This window comes from Oncorhynchus keta, chromosome 28, assembly GCF_023373465.1.
Source record: "Oncorhynchus keta strain PuntledgeMale-10-30-2019 chromosome 28, Oket_V2, whole genome shotgun sequence".
Lineage (NCBI taxonomy): Eukaryota > Metazoa > Chordata > Actinopteri > Salmoniformes > Salmonidae > Oncorhynchus > Oncorhynchus keta.
Window position 1 is genome coordinate 65,267,038 of NC_068448.1, and position 14,457 is coordinate 65,281,494.

At 46.1% G+C, this 14,457-nt stretch overlaps 1 protein-coding gene across 2 annotated transcripts in view; it reads left to right on the plus strand.

Moving 5' to 3' along the window:
• The window catches only part of cntnap2a (contactin associated protein 2a), a 315,711-nt gene extending 310,552 nt beyond the window's left edge, over positions 1-5,159 (plus strand). For both annotated transcript variants that reach the window (XM_052483622.1, XM_052483624.1), the window contains 3 exons: positions 1,527-1,805; positions 2,396-2,467; positions 2,744-5,159. In XM_052483622.1, the coding sequence (XP_052339582.1) occupies positions 1,527-1,805; positions 2,396-2,467; positions 2,744-2,946 (554 nt within the window). In that variant the 3' untranslated portion in view covers positions 2,947-5,159. The remainder of the gene's footprint in view (positions 1-1,526; positions 1,806-2,395; positions 2,468-2,743) is intronic.
• Positions 5,160-14,457: the final 9,298 nt, after the last annotated feature.

Here is a 14,457-nt window from a genome sequence, read left to right on the forward strand (position 1 = left end):
GTTCCTTGGACTACTCCTTTGGCTTGTGTCCCTTGTTGCTCTGTTCCTCTCCTCTGAGTTGGGTGGTTCCTTGGACTACTCCTTTGGCTTGTGCCCCTTGTTGCTCTGTTCCTCTCCTCTGAGTTGGGTGGTTCCTTGGACTACTCCTTTGGCTTGTGTCCCATGTTGCTCTGTTCCTCTCCTCTGAGTTGGGTGATTCCTTGGACTACTCCTTTGGCTTGTGCCCCTTGTTGCTCTGTTCCTCTCCTCTGAGTTGGGTGGTTCCTTGGACTACTCCTTTGGCTTGTGTCCCATGTTGCTCTGTTCCTCTCCTCTGAGTTGGGTGGTTCCTTGGACTACTCCTTTGGCTTGTGCCCCTTGTTGCTCTGTTCCTCTCCTCTGAGTTGGGTGGTTCCTTGGACTACTCCTTTGGCTTGTGTCCCTTGTTGCTCTGTTCCTCTCCTCTGAGTTGGGTGGTTCCTTGGACTACTCCTTTGGCTTGTGTCCCTTGTTGCTCTGTTCCTCTCCTCTGAGTTGGGTGGTTCCTTGGACTACTCCTTTGGCTTGTGTCCCTTGTTGCTCTGTTCCTCTCCTCTGAGTTGGGTGGTTCCTTGGACTACTCCTTTGGCTTGTGTCCCTTGTTGCTCTGTTCCTCTCCTCTGAGTTGGGTGGTTCCTTGGACTACTCCTTTGGCTTGTGTCCCTTGTTGTTCTGTTTTTTGTATATAACGTGTCTTCTTCTTTCCTTGAAGAAGGTGTGTTTAAAGGTTCAGGCTACACGAGCTCTTAAGTCTTATGTCTCCTTCTGAGAATCTTTAGTGTACGGGCTCTTCTGTCCCAATTAACATACTGAATAGGTACTACTTTCCAAAAAAGGTACTGCAAACCAGCTCTTCTGTCTGTCTGTCTGTCTGTCTGTCTGTCTGTCTGTCTGTCTGTCTGTCTGTCTGTCTGTCTGTCTGTCTGTCTGTCTGTCTCGCTCTCTCGCTCTGTCTCTCTCACTCTGTCTGTCTCTCTCTCTTCCTCCCCTTCTTTCCTGTCTCTAACAGCAGGGAAGATTAGTCATTGCAACTGATTTAAAAACCTGCTCACACATTCTAATGACTTTGTTTGTGTGTGCGTGCGTGTGTGCGTGTGTACGTGTGTGCGTGGTGTGTGGTGTGTGTGTGTGTGTGTGTGTGTGTGTGCGTGCGTGCGTGCGTGCGTGCGTGTGCGCGCGTGTGTGTGTGTGTGCGTGTGTGTGTGTTGTATCCCATGGTGGTGATGTCTTGATGATTTCCCTGTAAATGTGCTGATGCAGGTGTCTGATAGCTGGTAGGAAGAAAGTGCTGTGGCCAGTGGCTTACTGTACACTCTGCTGCAGTTGGTTTGCTGGAAATATAAGTGCTGATTATGTACATTTCCTTCCTCTCCTCATTTCTCAGCCTTCTGCTTGGACTATTAATACTGGGTGCTGCCTTAAAGTTTTGTATCGTATAATACAATCTTGTTAAAACTCAAACCACTATCTGCCTCTCGCTCTGTTTCTCTCTCTCTTTCTCTCCTCAGAGACCGGTGTGATAGACCCAGCGCTTATAGAGCGTTATAACACTCCAGGGTTCATAGGCTGTCTGTCACGCGTCCAGTTCAACGGAGTCACACCCCTGAAAACAGCCCTAAGAAACCTTGTAGCAGACAGACCGATAGACAGACATCCAGACAAACCGACAGACAGACAGTCTGTGCCAGTGTCCTACCAGGGTAAGCTGGTAGAATCTAACTGTGGAGCCTCGCCTCTCACCATCCCACCAATGTCTGCTGCCACCGATCCTTGGCGCCTGGACTCAGGTACGATACCCACACACACATACAAACATTTCTGCAGGAAAAGCAGGCACACAACACCACACACACATTATCATATTGTGGGCGCTGCAGTCTTCCTTGTGATCCAGTGGAATGGTTGTCTCTACTTGTCTGTCTCTGTCTCTATTTCTGGTCGATCACATCTATTGATCCAGGAGCCAGAAGCAAAACTGACAGAGCAGATTCATCAGTCTCACAGTCTCTTCTTACTCCTCTTCTTCTCTCTCTCTCTCTCTCTCTATCGTCTCCTCTCTCCAGATTTCTGTTGCCCCTCAGACTTTCTCATCTACCCACTCTCTCTTGCCTTTCTCCAATCCCTGTCACCTCTTTCTCTTTCTTTCTCTCTCTCTTCTCCCTCTCTCTCGCCCTCTCTCTCCACTCGTCTACCTGACAGATTTCTCCATCGGGAGGGATAAAAGCCAATTAGTGGGAGACTGGACAGCTTGGCCTGGTGTGGATTCATTAAAGTTGAAGGACAGTGGTGTGTGCACGTGCACGTGTGTGCATGTCCGAGCGTGTGTGTGTGTGTATGGCTGATGTGATCTGTATTTCCTGTCTCTGCATGTCTCCAGGTGCAGAGTTCCCATTTAATGAAGAGAGAGTGATCCCAGATGGAGTCAACAGGAACTCAGCTATTATAGGAGGTATGTTCCGCATATTCACATATCTGTTATCTTTAAAGAGGTATACCACAGAGACATGACTCTCTGCCAGGTCCAGATGTGATCTTGATCTCTTGGCATTCAGTCGCCTCCGCTGCAGATAAGTGTCTCCAAATGTCTCTTCCATACATGATGTCAACAAATGTATTACTAATTTGCTTCTATAAATTGGTTCTCTGACCTCAACTGGCCATATCAATATTCTTTCTTATAAAATGACATGTACTTCTAAAAGTACTTCTATACCTCCGCCCCCAGGTATCATTGCCGTGGTGATCTTCACCATCCTGTGCACGCTGGCGTTCCTGATTCGCTACATGTTCCGTCACAAGGGCTCCTACCACACCAATGAGTCGAAAGCGGCGGAGCCAGCCAGTGGCGAATCAGCTGACACCACCATCATCGGCACCGACCCCAACCCAGAGACCATCGACGAATCAAAGAAAGAGTGGTTCATCTAACTGCCAATAGAAAGACAGAGAGAGAGAAGGGGTGGCTGTGTATCTAACCAACAATCACATGAGAATTGGAGAGTGGGAGTTTCATCTATTGACCAATCACAGGAGAGATGGAGAGAGATGTCGTCCAATAGTGTCCCTACTGAATGGAGGGGGGGGGTGGAAGTGGGTAAAGAATGGTGTACAGAAATCAGATTTTTTTTCATAAAAGCAGAAGAGAGAAGAGAGTCTATTGGAACGTTGTGTTGAGAGACTAAATCTGTACATAGTAACTGATGAGTCCTTCTTTGTATTGTATTTGGGAGTTGTCAGGAGTCCTTTGAATACATAATAGATATATAATAACAAATCTGGATCAAATACATATCTCAAGTACATCAAAATGTAATGAATTCAGCTTGGAGTTTGCACTTTTGGGACTATTCTCGTCTCCATTGTACCAAACTAAATCAAACTCAATTACCACGGCTCAAGTTATTTGACTTATGTATTTGACCTCTGTATATTAATAATAATAATAACCACTGGATCATACACTAGCACAGACTTGTTTGTTTTTTAAAGGGGCAATCAGGAGTTGCTACATCCATTATTGGACTTATAAATTCATTATATGTACCCATTGATTCTTGAAGAATGTAACTTATAAATGTCTCATGAGCTTAGTTCAACTGTCGTACCCAATCAGAACCTGAAATATGAGCTTGTTTTACTCCAATGTTTGAAAGCAAAGTAAATGTAAACAAACACTATATAGCCTCAAAAGATGATTATAATGTTAATATGATGGATGGTCAGTCCTTGCATTCATAGCTCTGTCTATGAATGTGAGAGTTTCTCCAGCCCCATCCCTCAGCTTTTTATGGAAACGGGCAGGGGACACTTTGTTTTTATTTCTACTGCTGATTGCCACTTTAAACTGAGATCTGACAGATTATGTTAAATCATCTGTTTCTAAGTTTAACATTTCTGTTGGTCACGCTTACATGTTCATTTTCCATATACACCCCACAAACCAGTCACAAACCAGTCACAAACCAGTCACAAACCAGTCATAAACCAGTCCCTCCATGTGTTATTACAGAAACATGGATGTCAAAAGTCATGCTGTAAATAGGTTTTATTTATAAATATATTTGATTTATATTTGAATATGTTTATTTATTCAGCGACATTGGTACTCTACATTTACAAGACATTTCAGATAGTTTATCTAAGATTTCTAAGCATAGCACATGTGTGAGAGAGAAGTTTACTTTAATTTAATTATGACATTAGATTGTATCAACGAGAATTCCTTCTCATCGATGACTGGAGAGGAATGTCTCAAAGCATGATGGGGAAAACATAGATAAACACTCTGCGTGGCAGATGGCTTTCCTTCCTGTGAGGGAACTTTCAGTGTGTATTCTGTTGCCAAACACTTCAGTCTTATGTTCTCATGTTTGTTTTCCAAGATTGATCAATTCGATCGCTCATGAAAAACTTCTAATACTGAGAGTTTGTCTCGTGAGACACAATGAGAACGAGAGAAGGCTAGACAGCTTACCTTATGTTGAAAGGGTTGTGTTTGCGTGTAGACAGGGTCGGTGGCATAGAGGGGTGTAGCCTGCGTTCCATAGGACAAGGCTTTGTGGTAGAGCGTGAGGGTTCGAGGCTTGGTCGTATAGTGTTTAATGGTTTAACCCACCGTGCCTTCAGGAGTCAGCCACGATCCTTCCTCTTGGCGACACGACACGGTTCCACAGCACCGTAGTGGTAGAGACAGACCCATGTCAGCGCCAGTCATTTTCCTTCTTTTTTTATGACATGTACATATTTTTGATATTCATATTTATTTATCATGTCTATCAGTCGTTCCAATTGTTTACTTCATACCGGTGTTACCCGGATACAGTGTGATGATGTCATGACTGCCATTTTTGTAGCTTGTCATCATGGTTAATTTCTTTGTTCTTTTTTTCTGTATTGCTTTATAAAATGTTGTGAAATGTTTGTATATCGTCTCAGATAATTCCACACTAAGGACACCATAACCCACACAGAGAAGACGGAGACTAAAAGCACCTAGACAAGGCCGTCAGCCATCACCAATAGATATGTCTGGGTTTAGCCATCTAATGTTCGTTGTCATGCCACATCTAGCCACCAGGCTACTGTCAGTCATCTCAGTCTTGCTTTCAGCTCTGTACAGTTCAATAAAGACCGTATTTACATCCAGGGCTACCGTGTATTCATCTAGTGGGGACCTTGTCAAGGATGTGGCACAATGTTGGGTATGTGTGTTTGTCAGAGAGAAAATGTTTGAGGGAGGTAGAGGGGTTGGTAGAGAGAGAGGGAGAACATGTTTGAGGGAGGTAGAGGGGGTGGTAGAGAGAGAGGGAGAACATGTTTGAGGGAGGTAGAGGGGGTGGTAGAGAGAGAGGGAGAACATGTTTGAGGGAGGTAGAGGGGGTGGTAGAGAGAGAGGGAGAACATGTTTGAGGGAGGTAGAGGGGGTGGTAGAGAGAGAGGGAGAACATGTTTGAGGGAGGGAGAGAGGGTGGTAGAGAGAGAGGGAGAACATGTTTGAGGGAGGGAGAGAGGGTGGTAGAGAGAGGGAGAACATGTTTGAGGGAGGTAGAGGGGGTGGTAGAGAGAGAGGGAGAACATGTTTGAGGGAGGTAGAGGGGGTGGTAGAGAGAGAGGGAGAACATGTTTGAGGGAGGTAGAGGGGGTGGTAGAGAGAGAGGGAGAACATGTTTGAGGGAGGTAGAGGGGGTGGTAGAGAGAGAGGGAGAACATGTTTGAGGGAGGTAGAGGGGGTGGTAGAGAGGGAGAACATGTTTGAGGGAGGTAGAGGGGGTGGTAGAGAGAGAGGGAGAACATGCTTGAGGGAGGTAGAGGGGGTGGTAGAGAGAGAGGGAGAACATGCTTGAGGGAGGTAGAGGGGGTGGTAGAGAGAGAGGGAGAACATGTTTGAGGGAGGTAGAGGGGGTGGTAGAGAGAGAGGGAGAACATGTTTGAGGGAGGTAGAGAGAGAGGGAGAACATGTTTGAGGGAGGTAGAGGGGGTGGTAGAGAGAGAGGGAGAACATGTTTGAGGGAGGTAGAGGGGGTGGTAGAGAGAGAGGGAGAACATGTTTGAGGGAGGTAGAGGGGGTGGTAGAGAGAGAGGGAGAAAATGTTTGAGGGAGGGAGAGGGGGTGGTAGAGAGAGAGGGAGAACATGTTTGAGGGAGGTAGAGGGGGTGGTAGAGAGAGAGGGAGAAAATGTTTGAGGGAGGTAGAGGGGGTGGTAGAGAGAGAGGGAGAACATGTTTGAGGGAGGGAGAGGGGGTGGTAGAGAGAGAGGGAGAACATGTTTGAGGGAGGTAGAGGGGGTGGTAGAGAGAGAGGGAGAACATGTTTGAGGGAGGTAGAGGGGGTGGTAGAGAGAGAGGGAGAACATGTTTGAGGGAGGTAGAGGGGGTGGTAGAGAGAGAGGGAGAACATGTTTGAGGGAGGTAGAGAGAGAGGGAGAACATGTTTGAGGGAGGTAGAGGGGGTGGTAGAGAGAGAGGGAGAACATGTTTGAGGGAGGTAGAGGGGGTGGTAGAGAGAGAGGGAGAACATGTTTGAGGGAGGTAGAGGGGGTGGTAGAGAGAGAGGGAGAAAATGTTTGAGGGAGGGAGAGGGGGTGGTAGAGAGAGAGGGAGAACATGTTTGAGGGAGGTAGAGGGGGTGGTAGAGAGAGAGGGAGAAAATGTTTGAGGGAGGTAGAGGGGGTGGTAGAGAGAGAGGGAGAACATGTTTGAGGGAGGGAGAGGGGGTGGTAGAGAGAGAGGGAGAACATGTTTGAGGGAGGTAGAGGGGGTGGTAGAGAGAGAGGGAGAAAATGTTTGAGGGAGGGAGAGAGGGTGGTAGAGAGAGAGGGAGAACATGTTTGAGGGAGGTAGAGGGGGTGGTAGAGAGAGAGGGAGAACATGTTTGAGGGAGGGAGAGAGGGTGGTAGAGAGAGAGGGAGAACATGTTTGAGGGAGGTAGAGGGGGTGGTAGAGAGAGAGGGAGAAAATGTTTGAGGGAGGGAGAGGGGGTGGTAGAGAGAGAGGGAGAACATGTTTGAGGGAGGGAGAGGGGGTGGTAGAGAGAGAGGGAGAACATGTTTGAGGGAGGTAGAGGGGGTGGTAGAGAGAGAGGGAGAACATGTTTGAGGGAGGGAGAGGGGGTGGTAGAGAGAGAGGGAGAACATGTTTGAGGGAGGGGGGGTGAGAGAGAGAATGCTGAGTCATCATTTTACAGGTTTGTTCATAAGTAAAGTAGGTCAGATATGAAACAACACTTTTTCTCCTGACTTCATCTGCAGTTAAGTAGGCAACATTATTCAGATCATGTCCTCCATATTAACTAAGTTGGAGCTGTCATGTTGATGAGCAGCTGCTCTTAATCATTGTCACAAAGCCACACCCATCCCACTCATGTGTTATATGGAAATAATGACACTCAAATTGACATTCATTAAACAAAATCATTTGGATTTCTATCAGCCTAATCAAGGTGTAGATTACAATGCATGGGATTTCTCTTAATGCGACTCCGTGCTGCCAATGGCAATGTCCAATTTAGGTACAGGCCTAATGACAGAATCTGCTTGTGGATTTGTTGCGCATATTAGGTTCGGTTTGCAGAACCTAGCTAGGGGAAGCGAACGTTTGTGCCTAGCATACTCCCTTAAAGACCATTGCTTGAAAAACTAGAAAGAAAATGTCAATATCACTGTTTCTCTCTCTTGAGACACCGTAGCAACCACATATCTCGCATAACAAGTCATTTCATAACCTCAAAATCAGTTGCAGACGACACACAATTAATCTTCTCCTTTCCCCTTCTGATGACCAGGTGGCGAATCGCATCTCTGCATGTCTGGCAGACATATCAGTGTGGATGACGGATCACCACCTCAAGCTGAACCTCAGCAAGACGGAGCTCCTCTTCCTCCCGGGGAAGGACTGCCCGTTCCATGATCTCGCCATCATGACAACTCCATTGTGTCCTCCTCCCAGAGCGCTAAGAAGGCTATAACACCCTGGCGTTCTCAACTAACATCAAGGCGGTGTCCCGTTCCTGTAGGTTCATGCTCTACAACATAACACCCTGCCTCACACAGGAAGCGCAGGTCCTAATCCAGGCACTTGTCAGTCTTGATTACTGCAACTCGCTGTTGGCTGGGCTCCCTGCCTGCCATTAAACCCCTACAACTCATCCAGAACGCGAGCTCTGGTGTTCAACCTTCCCAGTCACGTCACCCCGCTCCTCCGCTCTCTCCACTGGCTATATACAAGACCAGTAGCTGTGAGGGGACGGCACCTATACCTCCAGGCTCTGATCAGGCCCTACACCCAAACAAGGGCACTGCGTTCATCCACCTCTGGCCTGCTCGCCTCCCTACCACTGAGGAAGTACAGTTCCCGCTCAGCCCTCAAAATATGGTGGAACAAACTCCCTCACGACGCCAGGACAGCGGAGTCAATCACCACCTTCCGGAGACACCTGAAACCCCACCTCTTCAAGGAATACCTAGGATAGGGTAAGTAAGGGTAAGTAATCCTTCTCACCCCCCCCTTCTCACCCCCAACAAGATTTAGATGCAAGTGGCTGTTCCACTGGTTGTCATAAGGTGTATATTTGTAAGTCGCTCTGGATAAGAGCGTCTGCTAAATGACTTAAATGTAAATGTAAATATCCAGAACACATTTCCTCAAAATAGTTTGAATTCGTCTAGATCCGTGCAGTAGCGAGGCTATAACAGTAGCGAGGCTATAACAGTAGCGAGGCTATAACAGTAGCGAGGCTATAACAGTAGCGAGGCTATATACAGTAGCGAGGCTATATGCAGTAGCGAGGCTATATGCAGTAGCGAGGCTATATACAGTAGCGAGGCTATATACAGTAGCGAGGCTATAACAGTAGCGAGGCTATATACAGTAGCGAGGCTATAACAGTAGCGAGGCTATAACAGTAGCGAGGCTATATACAGTAGCGAGGCTATAACAGTAGCGAGGCTATATACAGTAGCGAGGCTATATACAGTAGCGAGGCTATAACAGTAGCGAGGCTATAACAGTAGCGAGGCTATATGCAGTAGCGAGGCTCTAACAGTAGCGAGGCTATATACAGTAGCGAGGCTATAACAGTAGCGAGGCTATAACAGTAGCGAGGCTATAACAGTAGCGAGGCTATATACAGTAGCGAGGCTATAACAGTAGCGAGGCTATATACAGTAGCGAGGCTATATAAGGCTATATGCAGTAGCGAGGCTATAACAGTAGCGAGGCTATAACAGTAGCGAGGCTATAACAGTAGCGAGGCTATATACAGTAGCGAGGCTATAACAGTAGCGAGGCTATATACAGTAGCGAGGCTATAATAGTAGCGAGGCTATATACAGTAGCGAGGCTATGTACGGTAGCGGGGCTATATACAGTAGCGGGGCTATAACAGTAGCGAGGCTACATACCGACACCGGTTAGTCGGGCTGATTGAGGTAGTATGTACATGTAGATATGGTTGAAGTGACAATGCATATATGATAAACAGAGAGTAGCAGTAGCGTAAAAGAGGGGGTGGTGGGTGGCGGGACACAATGCAGAAAGCTCGGTTAGCAAATGTGCGGGGGCACTTGTGGGAAGTGACAAAAAGCTCTTATAGGACCAGGGCACAAATAATAATATACAATTATAATTTTGCTCTTTATTTAGCCATCTTACATGTAAAACCGGGATGGACCAGGATGTCTTGCTCCCAGGCAGACTAAACAACTTCTTTGCCCGCTTTGAGGACAATACAGTGCCACTGACACGGCCTGCAACGAAAACAGAAAACATGCGGACTTCACCGCAGCCGAGGTGAGTAAAACATTTAAACGTGTTAACCCTCGCAAGGCTGCAGGCCCAGACGGCATCCCCAGCCGCGCCCTCAGAGCATGCGCAGACCAGCTGGCCGGTGTGTTTACGGACATATTCAATCAATACCAGTCTGCTGTTCCCACATGCTTCAAGAGGGCCACCATTGTTCCGGTTCCCAAGAAAGCTAAGGTAACTGAGCTAAACGACTACCGCCCGTAGCACTCACTTCCGTCATCATGAAGTGCTTTGAGAGACTAGTCAAGGACCATATCACCTCCACCCTACCTGACACCCTTGACCCACTCCAATTTGCTTACCGCCCAAATAGGTCCACAGACGAAGCAATCTCAACCACACTGCACACTGCCCTAACCCATCTGGACAAGAGGAATACCTATGTGAGAATGCTGGTCATCGACTACAGCTTGGCATAGTACCCTCCAAGCTCGTCATCAAGCTCGAGACCCTGGGTCTCGACCCCGCCCTGTGCAACTGGGTACTGGACTTCCTGACGGGCCGCCCACAGGTGGTGAGGGTAGGCAACAACATCTCCACCCCGCTGATCCTCAACACTGGGGCCCTACAAGGGTGCGTTCTGAGCCCTCTCCTGTACTCCCTGTTCACCCACGACTGCGTGGCCACGCACGCCTCCAACTCAATCATCAAGTTTGCGGACGACACAACAGTGGTAGGCTTGATTACCAACAACGACGAGACGGCCTACAGGGAGGAGGTGAGGGCCCTCGGAGTGTGGTGTCAGGAAAATAACCTCACACTCAACGTCAACAAAACTAAGGAGATGATTGTGGACTTCAGGAAACAGCAGAGGGAACACCCCCCTATCCACATCGATGGAACAGTAGTGGAGAGGGTAGTAAGTTTTAAGTTCCTCGGCATACACATCACAGACAAACTGAATTGGTCCACTCACACAGACAGCATCGTGAAGAAGGCGCAGCAGCGCCTCTTCAACCTCAGGAGGCTGAAGAAATTTGGCTTGTTACCAAAAGCACTCAAACTTCTACAGATGCACAATCGAGAGCATCCTGGCGGGCTGTATCACCGCCTGGTACAGCAACTGCTCCGCCCACAACCGTAAGGCTCTCCAGAGGGTAGTGAGGTCTGCACAACGCATCACCGGGGGCAAACTACCTGCCCTCTAGGACACCTACACCACCCGATGTTACAGGAAGGCCATAAAGATCATCAAGGACAACAACCACCCGAGCCACTGCCTGTTCACCCCGCTATCATCCAGAAGGCGAGGTCAGTACAGGTGCATCAAAGCTGGGACCGAGAGACTGAAAAACAGCTTCTCAAGGCCATCAGACTGTTAAACAGCCACCACTAACATTGAGTGGCTGCTGCCAACACACTGACACTGACTCAACTCGAGCCACTTTAATAATGGGAATTGATGGGAAATGATGTAAATATATCACTAACCACTTTAAACAATGCTACCTAATATAATGTTTGCATATCCTACATTATTCATCTCATATGTATACGTATATACTGTACTCTATATCATCTACTGCATCCTTATGTAATACATGTATCACTAGCCACTTTAACTATGCCACTTTGTTTACATACTCATCTCATATGTATATACTGTACTCGATACCATCTACTGTATCTTGCCTATGCTGCTCTGTACCATCACTCATTCATATATCTTTATGTATATATTCTTTATCCCCTTACACTGTGTATAAGACAGTAGTTTTGGAATTGTTAGTTAGATTACTTGTTGGTTATTACTGCATTGCCGGAACTAGAAGCACAAGCATTTCACTACACTCGCATTAACATCTGCTAACCATGTGTATGTGACAAATAAAATTGGATTTGATTTGATTTGGTTTATTTGTTTTTCAAAAATTGTGAATAATTCACCACAGGTTAATGAGAAGGGTGTACTTGAAAGGATGCACATAACTCTTCAGTGTTGGGTTGTATTGGAGAGTCTCAGTCTTTTTCCACACACAGTCTGTGCCTGTATTTAGTTTTCATGCTCGTGAGGGCCGAGAATCCACTCTCACGTAGGTACGTGGTTGCTAAGGGCATCAGTGTCTTTAAAAAACATGTCAATACGTTGCCCCTTGATAACCAGTGCATTTGTTCTGTATGTTGTAAAAGCGTTACATGGTCGTTGCCCATATCATTGTATAATGCAGAAAACGCTACATTTGGCTACATACGGACCGTTAGTGGATTTTCCACGAGAGAGTAGTGGATTTAGTGAGTTAGTGGATTTCCCACAAGAGAGTAGTGGATTTAGTGAGTTAGTGGATTTCCCACAAGAGAGTAGTGGATTTAGTGAGTTAGTGGATTTCCCACGAGAGAGTAGTGGATTTAGTGAGTTAGTGGATTTCCCACGAGAGAGTAGTGGATTTAGTGAGTTAGTGGATTTCCCACGAGAGAGTAGTGGATTTAGTGAGTTAGTGGATTTCCCACGAGAGAGTAGTGGATTTAGTGAGTTAGTGGATTTCCCACGAGAGAGTAGTGGATTTAGTGAGTTAGTGGATTTCCCACGAGAGAGTAGTGGATTTAGTGAGTTAGTGGATTTCCCACGAGAGAGTAGTGGATTTAGTGAGTTAGTAGATTTCCCACGAGAGAGTAGTGGATTTAGTGAGTTAGTGGATTTCCCACGAGAGAGTAGTGGATTTAGTGAGTTAGTGGATTTCCCACGAGAGAGTAGTGGATTTAGTGAGTTAGTGGATTTCCCACGAGAGAGTAGTGGATTTAGTGAGTTAGTGGATTTCCCATGAGAGAGTAGTGGATTTAGTGAGTTAGTGGATTTCCCATGAGAGAGTAGTGGATTTAGTGAGTTAGTGGATTTCCCACAGTTACAGTTTTTCTCAGTCGCTTTGGTGCATTTTTCACATCATCCCTAACATGTACAAAATAATAAGTGCATTTCTCAGAACAATTTGTACAAACTGCAACATACAATAGATAGGTTTCTAAAGCTAGTCAGTCACTAAAAATCCTTAGTACGTCTCTCAAAAGTAAATATTCATGCCAATGATCATGTCAGTGTCATCAGAATGATAAGTCATTAAGTCATTGTTCACGAACAAGGTCGTCAAAATGTTTAGGCATGTTGTCAATGTAACTGTGTATTTTGACAGTATTACCTGATGTAAACTTAGGCTACAGTTTGGATGACAGTTACTGTATTGAAAATGCACAAGACTGCACTTCTATGGCATATATCAATTTCAACAGTACTATTTACCTATTACTGTATGTGGGTTATTGATTGAAAGAGACTGGACAACCCAAGGGGAACAAAGGAAAAAAACCTAAATTAGAAAGAAACACAGGAAACCACCCCTAAGGCACAACTTTGCCCGCAGCACTGTTGTGCTCTCTACACATCCAGACGTTCCTGTCTGTCGGCCCACATATTCTCATCCACATCACACAGGATATTTTCCCTTCCAATGCAACGTGGAAATAATATTTTGGAATGCCTTATCCATCCTCTGCAGGCGTCTACTGTGCTGTCCTCACATGCTGCATCCATTGCAGCCAGCAGGGTCATCTGTGTGTGTGGCTGACGATCGTACACCTTCCACCTCCATGCTGAAAAGAACTCCTCAATTGGGTTAAGGAATGGTGAATAAGGTGGGAGGAATTCTATGAGCATCCTCGGGTGGGTCACAAACCATTGCCTTATGTTTGATCGATGGAAACTCACATTATCACAAATGACCACATACTTTGGCAAATCCTCTCTCATCAAAAGTTGAGTAGATGCTGGGTGTTGTATGGCACTATAAGGGGGATATGGGTTAGGACACCATAGCAGCACACATGGTGATATTTCCTCCCCGTTGGCCTGGCAAATCCACAGTAGCTCTGTGACCGATGATATTCCGACCCCGCCTTCTGCATTTGGTCAGGTTGAAGCCAGCCTCATCCACGTATACAAAGTTGTGAGAGGGTTCACTTGATTCCAACTCCATTATACGCTATATCCCAGAACACACAGTTGAATTTGTTTTGGTAAGGAAGAGTGACATAAAATGTACATATATTGCATGTTCCTTCCACAACAATGGAAATGTGTGCAGTTTATGCTTACTGTACTATGTATCACTATAAAATGTTGCTGTAAAGTAGTTACATAGATATTTGTTTTACCTGTACATACTGGTACCGTAGCTCCTTAACTATGTCCTCATTTCTTTGGAATGGTACAGGGTACAGCTGTTTCATAATCATCTGGTTTCTATGCAGCACCCTGTCGATGGTTGAGATGCTAACCGTATGGATGTTTTCAAAGACATCGTTGTCTTCTATAATGGTCCTTTGTATTTCCCTGAGTCTCATGGCATGGTTTGCTCGGACCATGGTGCAAATAGCCTCCTCCTGTTGAGGTGTGAAAAGGCGTCCTCTGCCACCGGTTTGAGGTAATCTTTGCAGTCCTATGTGGGGAAATGCAGTGATGCATCGCACACTTTCACATAGTTTTTGTCTATGTGAACACACATTTTACTGTAAAACATACAGGTGGGTGCATGTAAGGTGCAGTATGTATCTGTATAGAGTATATTTCTGTATGCTGTGAAATACAAGTGGACTACTGTAATATGAAGCATTGTAGGAAGTATACAGTATACTGCTTATATACAGTAA